The sequence below is a fragment of the Lineus longissimus genome, chromosome 2 (genome assembly GCF_910592395.1).
Source record: "Lineus longissimus chromosome 2, tnLinLong1.2, whole genome shotgun sequence".
Taxonomy (NCBI): Eukaryota; Metazoa; Nemertea; class Pilidiophora; order Heteronemertea; family Lineidae; genus Lineus; species Lineus longissimus.
In genome coordinates, this window is record NC_088309.1 from 2,652,290 (window position 1) to 2,672,820 (window position 20,531).

The 20,531-nt window shown below is 42.4% G+C and overlaps 2 protein-coding genes across 2 annotated transcripts; one reads left to right on the forward strand and one right to left on the reverse strand.

The window, feature by feature from the left end:
• Nucleotides 1-93: 93 nt before the first annotated feature.
• On the reverse strand, nucleotides 94-11,632 carry LOC135501210 (neuroligin-4, Y-linked-like). The gene is made up of 10 exons (XM_064793146.1): nucleotides 11,344-11,632; nucleotides 7,248-7,324; nucleotides 6,538-6,699; nucleotides 6,003-6,150; nucleotides 4,990-5,175; nucleotides 3,282-3,469; nucleotides 2,879-3,050; nucleotides 2,435-2,577; nucleotides 1,780-2,087; nucleotides 94-1,530 (listed from the first exon to the last, which is right to left on the reverse strand). The coding sequence occupies exons 1-10, from the start codon at nucleotides 11,480-11,482 to the stop codon at nucleotides 1,110-1,112; spliced, it is 1,944 nt and encodes a 647-aa protein (XP_064649216.1). The 5' UTR covers nucleotides 11,483-11,632; the 3' UTR covers nucleotides 94-1,109.
• A 2,997-nt stretch (nucleotides 11,633-14,629) lies between these two features.
• LOC135501237 (neuroligin-3-like) lies at nucleotides 14,630-20,498 on the forward strand. Its single transcript, XM_064793237.1, has 10 exons — nucleotides 14,630-14,918; nucleotides 16,014-16,090; nucleotides 16,814-16,978; nucleotides 17,130-17,268; nucleotides 17,569-17,754; nucleotides 17,988-18,175; nucleotides 18,501-18,663; nucleotides 18,828-18,958; nucleotides 19,197-19,498; nucleotides 19,941-20,498. The coding sequence occupies exons 1-10, from the start codon at nucleotides 14,789-14,791 to the stop codon at nucleotides 20,311-20,313; spliced, it is 1,854 nt and encodes a 617-aa protein (XP_064649307.1). The 5' UTR covers nucleotides 14,630-14,788; the 3' UTR covers nucleotides 20,314-20,498.
• Nucleotides 20,499-20,531: the final 33 nt, after the last annotated feature.

The window sequence follows — 20,531 nt, forward strand, 5'->3', positions numbered from 1 at the left end:
GAGTTCATTTATAACTGCTAGTCAAACATCATAGCCTGCAGATACCTTTAGGTCATAAATTTAAGTCATAAAAGAACGAAAAAGAACAATATCTTTGTGTTTTTTGAGATTTCATTCATTCGATATGGTGCAAAATACAGTTATGTATGTACAAAACAATGTCACGGAGTAATGAACAGGCCGGGGTATAAAAATGTCAATGAGCGATGTACAAGATACCCAAAAGGCTCGGAACGAATGGCATCAACTCACGTCGTTAAAGATTAAGTCAGGTGCCCAGAAGACGGAAAACGAATGTCTGCAACCAACGTCGTTCAAGATTGAGGTCAGGTGCCCAGAAGACGGAGAACGAATTGCGTAACATTTGTTTCCCGGATCTGGAGTTTCCATAGAAAATAGACAGCTAGGGAAGGGGAACACAGAAAACATGTCAAACTATCTATCAGGATTCCCAAACAACGAGGTGAAATGCCCGGAAACGTAACACTCAAAAATGTTACACGGGCTTCTGAATTGTCAGTCAAAATTATTGCTGGAATCGGTCATACGCGATAAAAGGATAGATGTCACTCACAACTCTTTGTACATATTTACAATTAATAGCATACATAACCAATAAAGTAAATAAATCCATTTTTACGACATTTCCCTGAGAGAATGGGTAGAAACAGAAAAAGTCAACTCACACATCGGAACACAGCACGGACAGACAGCCTAACGCAACAAGAGAATTGAGAAAACGAACCTAACAAACCGATACACAAACGTCCACTTCCACTGTTACAGTACATGGGCTAACAGGGAGGTTCCAATACTGCAGGAATTACGAACAGTGAGTTTGCACATGACTATTTCGTGGAAAAGACAAAGCTGTTAGGAATTGAAAACCGTGGCCACATCAGGCGTACAATGTATCTCGACCATTCAGGTTTTGACATCGCCACGCCCTCGAAACACTACCAGTGATCAGGGATAAACTGGGCGGCATTGTCCCTAGTCCTTACCAAGAACTGGGGACGTATAAAAAACAAAATGGTGGTATCTTGATAGAAAATCTGATGTGCGTATAAGGATGAATCCTGACTCAAATAAGCCGCTTGAAAAGTCACTCAAACATGAGCATTCGTGTTTTGCAATCCATATGCCTCCTCTTTCTTACCGTTCTTACCGGCAGAGCACGGCGGCTTCCGCCTTCGTCGCCGTAGCCTGCATATAACTATTATCAAAATCACTCCTATTATGAAAAGTAAAACATTAACTCCAGCAAGTACCCAAGAAATTGTCATGTAAGTACTTGTACTATCATTATCGAAGCTGATATCTATCCACTGTAAATCAGTAATGTTTTCCGAGGCAAGCAATTCAGGGACAAGTCTGTTCCAAAGTGCCACCTCCCTGGCCCGGAGGTGTTGCTTGGTGACGAGTTTGTGTCTGGAGATATGAAAGTAGTCCGTGGTGGCTGGTTTGAATGGCTTCCAATCGTATTCGACAGGCACTGACTTGTTTATCGACTGATGTGGGGTGGGGTCCCTAGAAATGAGAAAATGGAGAGCGTTACAGGTGAAATAACGTGCCTGTTTTGACTATCGGTTAAAAGCCAACAGGAGATGCGGACCTTTGTTGAAATACTGAATAACATTATGACATATAAACAGAAATTGATGTGTCGACGTCTCAATGGCGTCTTCAGAAGTCTGTGCGCTCATTTGATTGGCTAAACACTGTTTTGTTCTGCTCTGGTTAGGTCTGGCCTAGGCCTAAATCTCCAACGATACTTACAAACATTTGGCAAAATTCGTCCACATGGTCATCATCTGGCGACTGACCCTCCTGTCTTCATCTGAATAGTTTCCGTCGTGCCATACCGATATGAGATTCTCCTGTGTGAAGGGCACACCGAACAGGGGAGGTAATTCGGTCTCGTGGTAGCTGTAGTTGCCAATCCATCGCATTTCTTTGAGGTCAGGGTCGGGAATGTTCATTTTGACTGGATGGTCAAAGAAGTAGAACCGGGTCGGGATGCCCAGTCTATCCAACTCGCTCGCAAGTTTTATGCTCGGTGAGGTCATATGCATGTCGCCAGCGGCCTGGAATACAGAAACGCGGGATTACCGCACGCGGAGGAAGATCAAAGTTGACTATTTCTCAATAAAAATTGGGCAGGGCCCGGAATGGAACGAACTATATCACAAAGATGTTAATATTCAATCGAATTTCCACCGTATTAGTCTCAAATGTCAGCAAAACACGGTGATGACACATTGGATTATGGAATCGCACATTCATTTCGCTCAAAACCTCGGCTGCCGCCCCGGTTTCGGCCTGCATTTTAGCTCCACCCTCGCGGTGTTTGAGGCGACAACCATGACCTCCACTTCAGGATCAATTCCTTAAACCTTCTTTTCCCTTCCAGTATTAAGGAGAAATATCTCACCTGAAAAGCGCGTAGGACGTTTTTTGTCTGATTGTATCGGTCACTCCAATCCTTATAAACGTAATTAATGACATCCAGAATCCTGGCGCTAAACTTGAGGCTATACAGGCTTATCATGAACTTGGCTAAATTACGATTTTCAACTGAAAATAATACATTAGCTAAAGGTTAATGCTGTAATGACATTTAAAAGTACCCAAGGTGTGTCCAAGGTATTCAACCATTCGACATACCCATCCCCGGTTGGTAGAGAGGGTGGTTTCCGAGAGGAGAACCTCAGCCATATTCGTAATACATACCCATGCTCCCGGACCAGTTGGTAGGAAGATGTTTGCTACAGTGGAGAACCTCAGGCATCAGTACTACATATCCATGCTTCCGGACTATTTGGTAGAGAGATGTTTCCTAGAGGAAAGGAGAACCTTGGCCATTCTTACTACATACCCATGCTCCCAGACCAGTTCGTAGGAAGATGTCTTGAAGAGGAGAACCTCAACCATTCGTATGCCGTGACGCCGATCATCACAGGAACTTTGTTGACGACTTTGCCTTCTTTTATCAAATCGATAACGCGGCCAGGTAAAGCGTCACCGTCAGGGTAATTTCCAAAGTAAGCCTGAAAAACCGACAGATTTATTCAGATTTTAGAGATGATTGTACATCATCTTGGCAAGTCACCCAGCATCAGGGTTCTCACGACACTCGTGCAAACTTGTGCGGACTTAGTATCCTCAGCCAGAATGTGTATTTTCTAGCACATTGCAGTTTTGCCCGTGTATCGTGTAATAAGACACGATAATGGACGTAGCGCTTCTCCAATGTTCTCAAAAACTATAATTCTACCTACCATGCCCATTTCGCACAACTCTAACGGGTCCGTGTCCTTCAGACACCTGATACGTTCTTCAACAGAATTGGTTTTGCAATGCACATCTGTTGCTAGCTGGTCAAAGAATTGTCGGACCTCATGTTTGGTCTTCATGGCCCAGTCCATGAGGACGGAGCCACTCTGGACGACAGCAGCATGGAATAAACCTGCGAGAGGTAAGTGAAATGTGTAACTATACAGACACTGGTGCGATTTGGTTTAGACTACGACACGCGATTGACGCCCGAATTTATTTCTGATATCTTATATGTTGTTGTGCATTTGACTTCATGCTGGCGATGGTGGGTACTTCAAGATACTGCACAATTTGATTAACGACCATTGCATGTTTAACCCTTTGTTCATCTTGCTGATGCTCTTGAACGTAGAATGAAAAGTCAAGACTTTTGAACAAAAATGCTGTTTCTTCACACCAGATTTTATCGCTTTCATTACAGACTTTCTTTGGCATTTAGACGATAAAATACCAGTTTTTGGTTCTCAAATGGTTAAATAATTGTAAAACACCCTAAACCACTTTAAAACACCCTAATTGGATAAGTGGAAATTGCTGCAGGCTGGATCTGACTTGGATGACACTCCCAAGGACGTCTCCATCTCTTCACCGCCATCTTTGCAGTGCCACGTGACTGCTTCCCGAATGCAACAATCCATTTATTGGTCTGATCAGGGGATCAGTCACTAACTGCATTGGGACGTGTTTATTTACTTAGGCTACGCGATGGAGATTTCCTGTGTCTCGTGGACAACATTTCATTATCGTCATTTGCCTTCGATTGCATCCTTCATTTGTTGTCGTTTGGGTTATTTAGTGGCAAGTAACATTGTGACTATTCATAAGGACGACTGCTATAAAGCTGAGTAAGACAGAATATCCATGCTCCATAACAGATTGTGGATCAAGAAAACTTTCAGCAAATGAGCCGATTTCTAAACTCTTCACGTTGACCTTAGAAATAAATGGGTTCCCCACCGACGAAATCTATCAACGACCCAATGGAATGCAGAAGATAAGAAGTCCAACCTGTTTCTATTCAGTATTCATGGCATCATAATCCAAACAATATATCAGACAGGAGTTCTCCTTGGTTCAGCAGCGTGAGATGAAATCACTGTCATACTGTTTGACAATCAAATCATTTTTCCGACAAACCGCAGGATGTTTATCGTCATCAACTTGTCAAAACGACAACAGCTACTTCCGAAAGCCTTCATTTACTCCCCAGCGACATCCCTAGTTCAACTATGATAGATTAGCACTGGCCAGCGGGCGGTTTTCAGAACACCAGATGCAGTGTTGACGGAAATGCCGTGTCTGCCGTCTAACCCTTGAAATTCATGAGATTCAAAATCAGAAATTGTCATAGCTATGCTAGGAATGGAATGCAACTTGAAGTTTTGATTTGCTACTCAATATTTAAGGAATTTCACACATTCCAACTAGATCTGTTGGAGTTCAAGGCAGTGGTTCAAAATTCACTATCACTGCCTGTGTAGAGACAAGTCTTATCTTTTTCAAGTTTTGTCGACGCACGTGGCAAATGCATTTTTGATTCCTCGCTGCATTGACACAACGTTATTGAGGATGTGCATTTGTGACTTTCACCATGAAGTGCCCGCGTAAAGGAAAGCTAAAGGCTTGTCTTGACTAACATTCATAGTGTACCTTTGGAAAGTGGCGATAGCATATGAAATCCTACATTCCACCCTCCCGCACTGTTACCAAACAACGTGACTCTGTCCGGCTCGCCCCTGAATCGAGCAATGTGTATCTGTACCCATCTGAGCGCCAACAGTTGGTCGTAGAAGGCACGGTTTCCTGGGAAGCGCTCGTCACCCGTCGTCAAATACCCTACAGAAAAAAACAATGATCAAGACTTACAACTTACAAATACATCTAGGCCGCGCTTTACGAGTTTGATAACAGATCCGGAGTCATTAAGGGTCACAATATGTGATAACCTCAGTTTTATTAAAGTGAGGTTAGAGTATTTGAAATGCAGTGTTTCCCAAGTCGAGGTCTGTGGTAATCACGTGTAACAAAATCCTGGACGACAGTGCGGACACCTCGCCCATGGGATACTGACTGACTTATAGTTTTAAGACTGGGGGATTTTCACGTTGAATTATTCGGCAACCACTGCCACAGCCTTGTCGATTGATTATCTTTAACGATGTTGGTGAACGACGTAATGACTAGTTCCGATCCAATTTGAGTTAGATTTCTATTGCCAGCAGCAGTTCTACGTGCAGCTTCCTGTGACTGATTGATAGCGCGGGCTTTTCGCCACGCCCTCTCCCAGGGCATTAAAAGGATGTCGGTACTTTTAGAAAGGAGCATCATGAACATGGGAGGAATTTAAATGCTTTGTAGTTGTTGATATATAACAAAGAATATACACCAGTTAAACGGAAATGAGGACAAACGAAGGAGAGTCATGCACAAATAGAAATGTTCAGTTCATCCGTCACTGATTCTCGATTGGCCGCCACCAGTGATTTCGAGATCGGACAGCGCGGTCGGAAAACAAACATTCTCCAATAAGGCTCCTCGCGAAATACATTGCTTGCTTCAGAAGATGAGGGTAACTGTAATTGAATCTGAATAGACTCAGAGTAGCTGCAATTTGTAAAACCAGAGATAGCGATCTCAATACAAAGCAATTTCTACGTTCTTACCTATTGGTCCCAACCGGAAGTTCATCGTTACCACTACAACGCCGAATTGGGCTAGTACATGACCATCGAAGTAGTTTCCGGAGCCGACCATATTTGATCCGCCGTGGATGTAGACCATCACGGGATAGGTGGTATTGGGGGAAGTCACCTAGAAATAAGACGAGAACGACACACTTATTTATTACGCTCTTAAAAGGAAAGTTTTTGAGCTTGTGATAACGTTCAAACGTTTTACGTAAATACAATGTATGAATTACGATTTGAAGCGCATCCATATACGCATTTGCTACCCTTCTTGATTTATCTGACGGAACTATAACCGAATTTGGATATTGGTTATCAAATCCATCATTGTGGGCAAAACTACAGAATCGGAATAGGATTTAGAATGTAGGCTCAAATCCATTTAACGCCAAGGACACTTCTAATTCTCTTTAATGAGATACGGCGATCAACACTTCTGCAGCGAAACTTGAGACGGATAGGATTTTATCAATACAGCCACTTGATTTGTGAGGTACAAAATGACATTTACCTCATATGGAGAGAATATGTTGAGGTAAAGGCAGTCATCACCCATGTCCATCTTATAGGGTAGTTTGACTATGGAGTAGAAGGATGACTGGTACTGCCAGCAGATAGCTGACCGCTTGGTGGCGCGCAGGGTGCCACGCCATGGTCGTACTGGGAGAGGATTCTGAAGAAGATAACAACGAGAGTTCTATCACAAAATTTAAGGAGTTGTCGGCACGAAACATGCCAAAACTCTCATTGGTCTCTCCTGGCCACCTAAATCCCACACCCAAGTTGTCCCTTTAAATCAAAGTGAGCTATATAAATACGATAAAATAAGTATGCAGACTTGACTCCAAGAGAATCCACTCGAACTTTAGTACAAATCCGCCATTGCTGACATCATTGGCGCCAAAAACTTTATCTTTATTAAAAACAAATACATGTATAATTTATTGCCGACATTGGCCCTCCATCGGCATCGACATAGCATGCCTATTAGATGCGTAGAAAATCTCAACACCAACATGGAAGCCTTGGTGGTTCAAAGGTAAGCACGTTGGACCTTAGATCTGGTCTTGGGTGAACCCGGGTTCGATTCCCCTTGAATCCACAGCATTTTTCTATTCATTTTCTATTCATTTTCGTGTTATTTATTCATTTAAGAACACATACACATTGTATTATTATCATTAGCATTATCATTATTATCATATGGTGTAGCCTACCTACCTCATATCTTAATTTGCCAACAGGAGGCTCTGCAAATGGAATTCCAAAGAATCTGTCCACAGTCGTTGTAGTTTTATCTAAAAAGGTACAGAGGTAGCAGATAACGCATTATAGGCCTATGGTACATGTCGCCGAAAAGATATGTGTAACATATTTAAAGTAGTAAGCAATGTTTGTCAAATGAGCAAGAAGAAGGAAAATGTATGGTAAAGACGAGACCGAGCTCGTAATCACATTCTGAAGATCACCAGACCTGAAGAGAAAGCAGATACTGCAACAACCATACCATGACATGCTGCCACAACCAGACCTGATAATACAGCATATGCTGTCACAACCAGACCTGATAGACAGGAGATGCTGCCACACCCAGACCTGATCAGATTGCAGATGCTGCCACAACCAGACCTGATGAGATTGCAGATACTGCCACAACCAGACCTGGCGAGATAACAAATGCTGTTACACCCAGAACCAAGGGCAGCACGAGCAGATCCACACCTGATAATCCATCTCAAAGCAGACCACCTTGACCATCCTTACCCACGATATATAAGTCTATACCAAATGTATGGTTGTAAATCAGTATTCCAACTTTAGTGTAGGCATAATATATCAAAGGTTAAAGAATTGGCCGGGTCTATTTGGCAAGCCGCTCGCCGAACAGGCATCTTTTTTTGTCCTGTTTGGAGAGCCGCTTGCCAAACAGCACTAAAAAGCCACCCTGTTCGGCCAGCCGGGCTTGCCAAACAGGTAAAAAATCTACCCTGTTTGGCGAGCTGGAGACTTCACTTTAAATATTAATGAGTTCGGCTCTCCATTCAGGACAAGAAAAAGTCGCTGTTTGGTAAGCCGGGCTTGCCAAGTAGTCACTTCCTAAAGAATTATCAGCTTGATGATAACACATGCAGTCATTCAATCTTTCATTTGAGACCTCCTTCACCTTTAGAACTGCATCAGAACTGTAACCGCTTCCCCATTGTTTATTTTCAATGCCTAATAACATGGCATTATTACCATTTACAAGATGAACATGAATTTACAGGTGCCTGACTTCTTACAAATATTTAGAGGATCGTGTTATCGAAAGCAATAGGAGCTTACCATTGCCAAACTACCAGAGGTTACTGTCAGTCGTAACTCCTCTCAACGAAAGCGGAACAATAACAAACTACATATCTACACAAAACCAAGGTTTATTTCTGGCCTTGTAACAAGATAAAATTACTGTATGCATCCCTTTAATACTATGGCACTATACACGAATGTCGAGTATTGATACTTCCGTGCTACATGCAGATCGCTATCCGCCCTCCTCGAGCATGTCGAGTGGACAGAGTCCTAGAACAATTTATACATTCTCCACCACCTCAATCACGCTGGATATCATGAACAGCAATTTTTGCTACACTGTAACCACGGAAATGTGCAGTGCGTTGGTTCTCGGTCTTCTACGGCATCCTCCGCAATTAAGGCGATGATCTTCGATTTGTCATACGATAAAACCCTCTAATTGGTAACGCATTACATGGAATTGATATCACTACTCCCTTAACGGAACCGGAGAAGGACCATTTATATACAGTTACCTGTCAAACACTAAATGATTGGTGTCTTCCGAGAGGAGTCTCATTTGCAGTAAATGAAGGCTAGTGACAGACAATCACTGAATACTGGAGAAACTTGAATTAATCATCTCACTTCGTTCTTCACTAATCAAAAACAACGAAGTTACAACCACGTTTCATTTTCCGTTTTGTCAACGCACGCGTCGAAAGCTTTGTTTGGGTGCAGTGCATGCAGCGGAAGACGACAGAGCTTTCTTCGCGTGCTTTCTTCGCGTGCGTTGATACACCGTCTATACTCTTCACAAGGCTCCGAGATAACACAGGTGGACTTAGGAAAGATGGGATGCGCTTGATATTGTTATCTTCACATTCAACGCGACCCGAATTGCACGAAGTATAGCTCATCGTCACTATATCGTCGGGACGAGACTGAAACTGGTCACTAAAGTCTTGAATTTGGACACAAAATGTAAGCGTCTGATGCGAAAGAACCAGAAACCATTCAAAAATATTTTCTTTCGGGGTCATCGCTCCAACGTGATCGAATATTTTCCTTGGTTCTATGAGTCAGAAATATATATATATCTATACATCAAATCTATACAAAAGTGATCATATCGAGACTAAATGATACCGATTTGAGTATCATTTCATCAGGTTCAATTAGCCAGGGAATTCAATACCGAGCGCATGTTGACAGTATTGCTTTAACTGTCCATTCGAAGAACCAGCGAGAACGCATCCAATAAGACTCCCAAATAAGCATCATCATTCAAAATTACTTGGATGTTACTGAGTCTGGGTTGAAAACTAGCATTATAGAATATAAATGCTCTCAATTTGTCTTGAAATTAATGATCAAAACAAGTTGTTCAAATCAGCCTCGACGGAAATGAGAGGTAAATTTAACCACTTGCAGTTTTCACTCAGTGATAGAATGGACCCGCCTCGTCTGGTGACTCAGCGCAGTTGCTCAGTGACGTACTTGATAAAACCTGTAAGCACCGTATTTCACCATGGTATTTCACGTTTGCGTGAGACGACACCACCATTTGAAGCATCTTTTTTTGGCTGTGAGTATTTTCTTTGGACTTGCCCATCAACTGGTAGATGAAGAAATACAATGTGCTATCTTGTTTCTCCATAAACACATTTTCACTTAACAGGTTTTGAAACGAATACGATATTGGCCGGAAGCCTAGTATCCAACTGGGTTACAGCATAGAAAGATTCAATTGCTACTCGAATTGCAATCTTAGTGCCAATCAAGTTTTAGAAATAATTTGCCCAATTTTCCAATTAAAGTGTTCGAGTTGATGTGAGGATACAAAAAGAGGCTAATGAGGGAACAATTGAAAGGGCAATTACGGGGATCTGCGCAATCCCTAGATATCGTGCCCAAGTATGTCACACCAAAAAGCAACTTTAGAAGGTACTTTAACTGGCGTTTCTAGTAACCAGCGTAGGAGGAGATGACAACCAGCTCACCAACATCAACCGCCATCCTCAGATTCCGAGCTTTTCACCCTTACAAATATCGAGAGGCGGAGTATCTAAGGACGCAACATCGCCAGAGTTGCGAGTTCTCGGCTTATGTTATAGGCCTTCGGGTACCAGTTACTTCATGACAGGTTGTTTATATACTTCTCCCCAAACCTAAACAAACGCATTCATCAGTGGATGGCGCTAAACTATAGATGATTGACAAGAATGTACTACGTATATGAGTGCATAACTGAAACAGAAGGAATAATGAACGTTATTTGTAACATCAAGAATAAATCAAAACGACATACATTAATGTATAGATTTAGTTTTGAGCAACAAAAGCACTGATTTATCTACTTATTCAGGACAGCTTCATCAATATAAACCTATATCAACGGGTGTTTAAATCATCTGGAAATACCAACCAGCAAATCCTCGTGAAGTGCCATAGAACAGGAAATATTCGCGGTACCTGTGCTTTCACTTTATTTGCTGTCGTCAGCTAGCCGCTTTGGTAACCATAGCGGACAGTGATTTGCCGACACTGTCCGAATCCCCACACTGATAAACTGTAGCATGAATTGATACATAATCTTGGGCCTCAATCTTTCTCTTTAAAAGTCCTGCGGCCAGATATCCCAGCAGCTTTCCACGCAGATACCCTGCAGGGATTCAGCCGACCAACGCTGCGTTGTATAGGCCGACGGAACAGCTGTTTATAATTTCGTAACAGGAACATACTGTTAACGAAAAGCCAAAGAGTGATGAGAGCTAAATGTTGTAAACATGCACCAGAGGGATTTTTTCAGCACAATCTAGAGCAATGATCGCTGTGCTTTGGCACTTGTATTACGCACATACTCCAGGAGAGATTGTCGATTTCCTTGAAATTGAAAAACATTTTAGTTTTTACTCAACGGTACAGTCGTATTTCGCTCATGACGAACTCTTTCACAGCCTCATTCGACTTTTCCAAGGTACCCAAAATGCAAACACACAAAATACAGTTGGACGGTATCACACCCATCAGGTTAACTTACCTAAGCCATAGTCATCCCTTCTCCTGAATCCTTCGATCTTTCCAAGTGTCGTCTGCACAGTGACCGCCTCTCCGAGAACCCGCGTCAAACTCGACCATAATACGAACCCAACAATGACCAGCAGATCCTGTGCCTCCATTCCCGCGGCGACAGAACTTCACAACATCTAAGTACGCATCCTTACAACTTGAAATCAACATAAAAATGCTTCCGTCGATAAAACAACAGAGTCGATCTCAAATATTCCCCGCGTACTAACATCTCCCAGAGCGCATGGCCCGTTTTTCAGCAAATGATTACAGACGACACTCAAATGACCTTGACCTTCGCGGTAAGAGTTATGCTGCACGTGCGCTCTTCAACAACATGAGGTAAATTGACGTTCATTAGGAACGCTTCAGAATCCTTTTCATCCACAGGAGAGGCCCCTATACTTATGTCCATGATTTACTTAACCACTTCATCATAAACGCGAAGTACCTCAAGATGAGCAATGATATTGGCAAGAGCAAGGAGATAACAACAAAGCGATTGGTTCGTTTGTAGTGAAGACCCAATCACTCTAATCTCTTTACTGGGATTGCTACCCTTATCTTGGAACAGTTCTTTAACACATTCCTCCTATGGTACCCTTCTTTCTTACACAAACCCCCCAAAATGAATGATAAAATGAACATTTGCACTTTATTCCCTATTTTTTCGACAGTAGGCAGGATAACGTAAGTCCAGACCAATGCCGATATGCAAGTAACGTAACTTGACGAGTTGGTCATTGATTCTTCACAGGGTTACTCTAAGGTTCGATGTCCCACAACAATCAACTAACTATAAATGCCAAAGGCGCCATCAGGATGAAAACCTACCGAGTGTACATGCTCGTTCTCAGGGACTCAGTAATACGTTCTCCATACATCCGGCTATGGAATCAAATGAAGCCTTATATGAGACGCAAATCAAGTCGATCTAATTTAGTTTCTACAGTGATCAGAAGGAAGAAGCATTTATACGATGAAAGGGCAGTGCATTTTTCTCGTCCCAAAAGAAAAAAAAATGAAAAATTTGTCCTTGCCCCCCACCCCCCGCTAAATACGGCCCTGTTGGAATAGCTCTGTCGTGCAAGCCGAGTCTCATACCGGTAACATAACATCATACTGTACATCTCCGCCAGCACTGGATGTTGCATGTTGTGGATGGACTGGTAAAGTGGTATATCTTTCAACTGTACTTTAAGAGATGGCGTTCATGTGAACTAACTTCACAAACTGGTTGCGGCAGTATTTTTATATTTAAAGTTGCAGTCCGGTATGACGAATCCTGTGACGAATATCGTGGCGACAATACATAAATGTACTCCTTCTTCGTGTTCGCCATATTTGAGTTTGGTTGCATTGCATCGTGGTATAATGTCCCAAGATACGTGATTTGATCAAGTGAAACATTCTTGGCAACATTATCACAATAAATACGAGATATTTTATCAACAAACTTGAGTCACTATTAATTTGGATGAAATGTGATGAGTTCACTAGTGGTTGTCTGTAGATCTGTGCATGTTATCTGCAGCATCACATTTTATATCCAATCAAAGTGACGGAGCTCACACAGGTCGCGTCGATATCAAATCATTATAGATAAAACCTGTTAACTTAATTTTCTCAATGAAATTAATCGGTTTCGGAGGTCCCATAATTATCCCATTATACTCAGGCGATCATTCTGGAACAAGTTTTGAATGTCTCAATTATCACACGAAGACTTGTTTAGATTTCAATGAGTATCGATCTCATTCGCACGCCACGTTTTGGAAACTTGGCCAATGCTTGAGTTGGAATGAAAAAAGGCATATTCAATGAAGATGGGTTGATCTGAAATATGTTTATTTCATTTCGTGAACTTTGGTGCATGACTAGGAATCTCTCTCCGAAAAAGTTTGGATTTTCCGTTTCTGTTATTTGTTTGTGCTTCTTCAAATCATGATTGACACCGAACAACCTGATCTGACCTTTCCTCAATAGGCAGATGATTGGTGTTTTCAGGACGAGTATGCTCTCAACATCCTGAAAGAGGACTTCTGTCCTATTTCAATGATGACAATTACACAATGCTCAATATATTCCTAATGCACATATATACAGTTTTACATCCAACAGTTCAAGAGAAAGTGATCAATTTTATTACGTCTGCACATATGCTTCACTAATATTTGACAAAGACTGATAAAGAGATAAATTAGTGCATAGGCCTATAGTTTGAGAGGATTCGGTATGAAATGAGAATGAAAAATGGTGTTCGAGAAGTGCTTATAGATTACCCGACCCGGTACTTAGGCCATGCTTCAGGATGACGAGGGTTGTGTTCGAGTGCATTCCTAGTAATTAACAATAGCCTATCGAGTTTCATACCCATCACTCAAGCTAATTGACCAAGTATTGCATTTGCAATTGAACTCAGGTAAACTACATGGAAACAATGGACGGAAACAGAGGTAATGAGCTAACTATCGTATCAAGCAATGTCCGGAAGGTGTTGTTAGAGAGGAACCAACGACATTATCAAGCCTAAAAGCTTCCTAGGCCTCTGCAGTTCCAATGAAATTGAATAATTGCTTTGATTTAGTGGTCCTTTACTGGTAATGGACGCCTTCTTGAGAACGATTATGGATGAAATCCTAGTATAGGAGGATATTGGCTTGTCAACTGACTGGCCTGGACTGACGGCTGCGCCAGCGAAGGTTACACAACTTGAAAATAATCTGGCATCCGTCGATGCTATCCGATTCGTTAACAGGATATACTCACAGTCTTACCAGTTTCTGAGGAAAGAAACTCACCAGTTTTCGTGGGTGAACCATCAACACGACTCGGTTAGATAGTTCACGGAGAGGATATCCTATCACTGGCCTAAGCTACGTTCCATGTTCAGATATAATCCCATCGGAGGCCAAGCTCTTTCGATGACCTCGCCACAGCCATCCAATCATGACAATCACAGTTGGACTTAGGGCAGCGGTTCAAGGCTCCGATGTCTTCGCTTTACCATCATTTTGAGAACAACTACTATTTGGAAATAAATATATGTAGGATTTCCAAGAGTGCCAGGAATTTGTAACTGAAAAGTGCTTGAGGTGTTTCAGTTTGTGCTCGCGTTAGTTTTTTTAGAGGATGACCTGCTTGCCCAGAGTCTGTGCGGTTAATGTGTCAATACCTTTGAAATCGTAGCACGTCGTGACTAAAGGAGACTTTAGAGATGATAGGATTTGAATTCGCTTTACCTGAATGATGTTGGTATTGCCTTCAGGGACCTATGGGCAGAACAAGATAACAGACACCGCCAGTCAGTGAGCTTGTTACTGCCACCCGTCCTGGCATCAAATTTGAAACATCGAGAACGATTGAATGAGATTTCGTTTTATCCAAAACATAGACTTACTCGATATTATCCAAAGATGTATAATATATTAACATTGGGCATTCTGTTGTCCTTTGGTTCATTTGGGAAAATGGATTTCATTCGAACTAAAACTCCTCTGGGGATATTGGAAGGATATCGTAGGGTGGAGAACTACGACATACCAGGTTTGTGATTAACTTTGCTGAGCTAAGGCGCTGACACATAATATACGCTATATTTGCAGTTTTGTCAACGCATGAGAAAAATGCTTTATTTTATGTATCTCTGCATCCCAACGAAGCTTTACACAATAGGAATATAACGTAAAATCTATAGTCGCGATTTCATACTCTGCATCTATCATTTCATTCTCTCTGGTTCTTTTATTGAATCTCGGCCTGTTACGTAGTGGTACGGGAATATATTTCACTTTGATCTACAGTAGGTAATAATAATGATACATATTTACAATGCTAGTAACAAATATTCTACTGGATCCAATCATATGATAACATACTGACGTCTTGACTATAGCAGTGTTTGTTATTTTTATGAGTATTTTGTAATCCTCCAAGCTAGTTCACCAACACCATATACATGTACATGTAAACCTACATTACAACATCGCACAACACATCTGGGCTCGAACGGATGCCTTACCCACCAGATCATTTGGATCACTCATGAGTAAACTTGTGTTTATACACACAATGGTCTTTCACCAAACACACAAGCTTCAAGTGTTAGTATAGAGCATCTAAGACATTTGATTTAATCAATCCGTTGCAAAAGCACTTGATTGCCTTCTTATACCTGCCTGTTTATTGCATTATCACGTAAAGGTTTCTATCGATTGATTTCATACTTTCGATCGCCAGCAATTGCCATACTGTTGTTTCCAATGATTCTTGTTGTCCGTTTGAAGGTTGGTCTAAGAAATATCATGCCAAAGGATCTTTCCCCTTCAGCCTGTCCTATTCTATACGAGATTCTGTTGCAATTTGGGCAAGTTCACCCAATTCATTATCAGAAATAGTGATTTATTGCTTATTAATAGGAGAATTATAAAATAACACAATAGCTTGGTTTCCATTATGACGTGTTGTCCTATTTTGTTCCTCATTAACATGACAGCCATGCCGTGGTTTTGGTTGCCAAGTCAGAAGCACTTTGCTGCCTCGGTAACTGCGTTGGAAACTCACAGATATGAGCTAGCAATCTGATACCTCCTCGATAATGATCAGCTCTAAACGATTTTGTGTAGTTCATATGTCTTTCAGGGAAACAAACCGATGCGGTTGATGTCTTCCTCGGGGTTCCCTACGCCAGGTCGCCAACTGGAGCCAGGCGATTTATGGTAAGGGTCAAGGTCATCAAGCACGGCGACACAATGGTCAAGGTCATGTTGCATGAATACTCCGAGGACTGATCTACGTCTGTGAATAATCTTTGATTGAGCTCAACATTCCTGTCAATTATGCGCCGTTGAGCGGGTGGGGGGAGGCAGATATATAGATAGTTTAGATATGGATGTAGCGCCGGTTGCGACCGCTGTTACCCTGTGAAACGGAACTGCTGCAGAAGGGTTAGCTAGCCGGTCACATATGCGAGCACTTAGCCACGTCTAAATACTAGACTGGACGTTTATCAGCAGGTAAAAACTGATCAATGCGCCCTTTGATAACTACGTACTTTTTCGGACTTGACTATCATACTTATAGACCTCCTGGTGGATGACCAACAACATGCTCCTTTCATTAGCATGGCAAGATTAGCAGATTTCGCCGGCATCCTTCAGAGCAGAAGTCTTAGCCTAGTGTATCGCTCTGAAACAGAACCCGTGAAAAGGCGGATGCAAGTAAATCATGACAGTACAGTTGTTGCAGTCAACTCTGATCACCGGTCGTGCCAATATCTCCGAAAGTTCCGGTTGGGATTGCTTTTCTCCTCGACTCTTTCCCTTACACCAATGATGGATCTTTTATGCGATCCGATGTTCAAAATGGCTGTCACATTAGCCATTTTCAAATCGGCCGTTTTGTTTATGGCGTATGTACCAATAAAAGGTCGGCTATTTCAGGATCCCGTACCAATAGACCCATGGCCCGGCATCCGCCACGCAAACCACTTCCCTCCGATGTGTGTTCAGTCGAACGTCAACGCATGGTTCACTGATGTGGTCGGGGTACCCAAATTCCGGATGAGTGAGGACTGTTTGTATCTGAATATCTATGCACCATATGAGGTAGGAATCCTGCCATATACGAAGTTGATTTCATTTGCTGAGGTCGTTATTCACTTCACCATAATTAGTGATTGTTCAATATCGTCAACACATTGGAACACATTGGAAGTTCGATTACCTATAACTTGTATACACATGTTTCCCTTTCAAGCCAGAGGCGACCCACCCCGTTATGGTCTACTTCCACGGCGGCTCCAACAAGATTGGCTCTGGTAACTATTTCGATGGTACCGTACTTGCTATGATGGGAGTCGTCGTGGTTGTACCCAACTTTCGTCTCGGACCACTAGGTAAGAAATCTCGCCAGCGATGAATGCCGTGCAGGCTTGTCTGTGAGTTTGCAAAGAACGGGCAGTGCTAATGGCCTATGTGCCGCTATAAAAGCATCCACACGTATCAAGTAATTTGCGATTTTGATCAGATGTTGACTTCAACTAACATTGGGCAAAAATAGGCGACTCGCCACCTTTACCAGATAGGCCAACCAAAAGTTTTGGGACTGATGATGTTTCTTCATTTTGAGCAGAAAGAAAACAAGTGAAAAAAATATTTGGACTATTTGTAATTTTTGTAATTTTTGTAATTTGAAGGTTTCCTGACTACTGGAGATGACGCCATCCCTGGCAATGCTGGCTTCATGGACCAAATCCTGGCACTGAAATGGATCAAGGAGAACATCCGGGCACTTGGTGGTGACCCTGACAAGGTCACCATCTTTGGTAACAGTGCTGGAGGTTGGGATATCAGCGTTCATTTGGTATCACCGTATTCGAAGGGTAAGCTAGTCTAGGGATGTACGTTCTAAGAAACCAAGCTAACGTTCATACTGGTTTAGTACAGTTTTTGGCAAACCGAATTTCACTAGTCTTTCGGAGTAGCAATGAAATGTGGCCGAAAGAGCTGCTAGAAACGGGTTTGTTTCCCGGCACCAAGACCGAACAGCCTGCCCAAACGGCTTTACTGGGGTAGTTTGACAACGAATAGTTACCAATAATAACGTATTTTGCAGGTTTATTTCACGGGGCTATCATCCAAAGTGGTTCAGGACTGTCTGATCTGGCGCGCACATCAAACAAGGACGTCACATCCTCCTTCTGGCATCTGGCAAGGCGGTTTAGATGCGTCAAAGGAGCGGTCAGGATGACTGTTAGATGTCTTCAGCATGTCCAGGCAACACATTTATTATCCGAAACACTAGTAAGTTTAGCCTTTAGCTAGGAATGAGTGCAGCAAAGGGCGTTTATGTTCTAAAACCCTATTAGCCACGAAATGTTATTTCCTGTGATGTGAATGACCGGTGTAGAAGAAGAAAACTTTGCACCCTCCGGGGACTTCGTCCTAACATAATTCACGGGGATTAATAGCTAGTGAGACCAAGGTCTGAGATAATGGTCGTACAACAGAATCTTCCATGCCCTGGTCTTCTATACTGGACTGCATTTCTTCGACTCACATAAATTTGATAATGTGTAGTGTGGAAAACGAACCAAAGCCTCGTCCAACTTTCGAACTTCTGTTTCAGGATCACTATTCCGTCTACCCCGATGGGCGGGTTCTCTCTGACGAATTCGCGGACATGCTGAAGGATGGCATCGACACGAACGTGTCGGTCATCATCGGAGTAACATCATCGGAGTGGGCCAGATTCTTTCTTCAGGATCCGGTCGACTACCTCAAAAAACAAGGTTTGTAGTAGGTCGAATCGAAAATAGTACATGTGCACGCTTTGTTCCGTTTTGTCAGGAGCTCCCGGTTTTGTTTAATCGTGATAACTATAAAGCTTTGCTTGAGTGCAGTGCAGTTGGAAATGACAAACCATTCCTGATACAACTGTTTACATGTCCTTCAGGTTCTGCCCGAAATGTAGTGAAGGCGAAGAGTCCAGATATGCCTCATATATGTCTCGACCTTGTGGCTCACCTCTACAGTCATTGGGAAGATGTGAACAACTCGACCGTCCAAGGAGACATGTTGCTCCAGGTACACAGTTGTATTACATCTATATCAGCCCAGAATTATCGAAAACAGCACTGTGAGTCAATCAATGTCCAAATAAAATCCATTGATGTACTGTTGCCAGAGCAAAGTTGTTGTTTTTTTGCGTTGTCCTTATCAACATCACAACAAAACTTTCTCGCATGCGTTGACCGATTCAGAAAAAGTGTATGCACATCTCACCTCTTTAGAGGCGCATATTCCTTTATCAGTTTCGTTGCAGGTTAATGCAGACCGCTACATCATTTACCCCAGCCTCCGCCTCGCTGAGTTACTCCATCACAGCGGGTCCAAAACATTCTTTTATCTCTTCGACCATTCCATCCCCGTCAACCTGCCATCTTTGAAGAAATACCGTTGGTTGAGTGACAAGAGCTACCACGAGTCTGAGCTGCCGTTTGTATTTGGTGCGCCATTCAGTGGCGCCAGGATGGCCAGTGTTTGGCATGATGGGAGCTATACCAATTTAGACAGGAATATTAGCCACACGATGATGACAATGTGGGCCAATTTTGCCAAAACCAGGTACAGTATGGAGACAACCGTTTATAGCGTTCCATTTATGCGATTATGAATCTTACAAAAGCATTTCCCCTTTTGTACAAGATTCATGTACACCACGTTAAAATCATTCGATTACACCACGAAGTTCTATTATGTAATAAACAAAAGTTACGCACCCAAGAGTCTTTTGAATTCCGTTTTGTCAACGCCCGCGACAAAAGCCTTATCAAGTGCAATGCAGCTTGAAAGACACGTAACAAGCTTTTGTCATGTGCGTTGACAACAAACGGTTAATCAAACGTGCATTTACCCGCCATGGTATTATACTAGCGTTGGACCCTGAGTCTTGGAGCGGTCATTCCCCAGGTCCAGGCTGCTACCGGGCTGCTACGGCTATCCGTGCCTTTTTTGTGGAGTATCGGTTATCGTTTGCAAACCCTGAAAACAACATTGTCTTTTTCAGGAATCCCACTCCTCATCCGTCTGTGAAATGGAATCTCTTCCACCCAGAAACAAGTGCCTATTTACACATCAGCCGCCAAGGGACTAAAATGTCGGCATACCTCCGAGCCGAACAGGTCTCATTTTGGAGTCGTGTCTTCCCAAAGCTTTGCCAGGGAGGGAACGGATCAGACTTTATACTTGGGCCAACCTGTCCCCAAACGCCCAGCATATCCATTCCGGACAGTGGTTGTCCTCAACCGTTATATGCGGAGGCTCTGTGGACAGTGATAGGCACATTCACTTTTTGTATTCTAATAGTTTTTCTCATAATTTTAAGCAAATGTTCATTATTCAGGAAAGGCTTATCAAAATCTCTGATGTCAGGATCTTGACGAATACCAGAGGTATTCTAAATCATGCTCTTGTATTGGATAGGCGAAATCTTGTTAGGAACCCATTAAGAATCTTGATGAAGGAATCCTTCAAGCATTGTCTTTAATAGTTTGGAATCTATAAGCAGCTGGTAAGATCTTGTAACCAACTAACATGAAGGTTCATTAAAGGACGGAATAACATTTCTCACGAACGATTTATTGTAAAAAAATTAATT

Coding starts and splice junctions, on each gene's coding strand:
- LOC135501210 (XM_064793146.1), bottom strand. CDS start 11,482: ATGGAGGCACAGGATCTGCTGGTCATTGTTGGGTTCGTATTATGGTCG. Junction 7,325..11,343: donor AAGGGATGACTATGGCTTAG/GTAAGTTAACCT, acceptor GTACCTTTTTAG/ATAAAACTACAACGACTGTG. Junction 5,176..6,002: donor CTTCCGGTTGGGACCAATAG/GTAAGAACGTAG, acceptor TTTTTTCTGTAG/GGTATTTGACGACGGGTGAC.
- LOC135501237 (XM_064793237.1), top strand. CDS start 14,789: ATGTATAATATATTAACATTGGGCATTCTGTTGTCCTTTGGTTCATTT. Junction 16,091..16,813: donor CTGGAGCCAGGCGATTTATG/GTAAGGGTCAAG, acceptor CGGCTATTTCAG/GATCCCGTACCAATAGACCC. Junction 18,664..18,827: donor CGACTACCTCAAAAAACAAG/GTTTGTAGTAGG, acceptor CATGTCCTTCAG/GTTCTGCCCGAAATGTAGTG.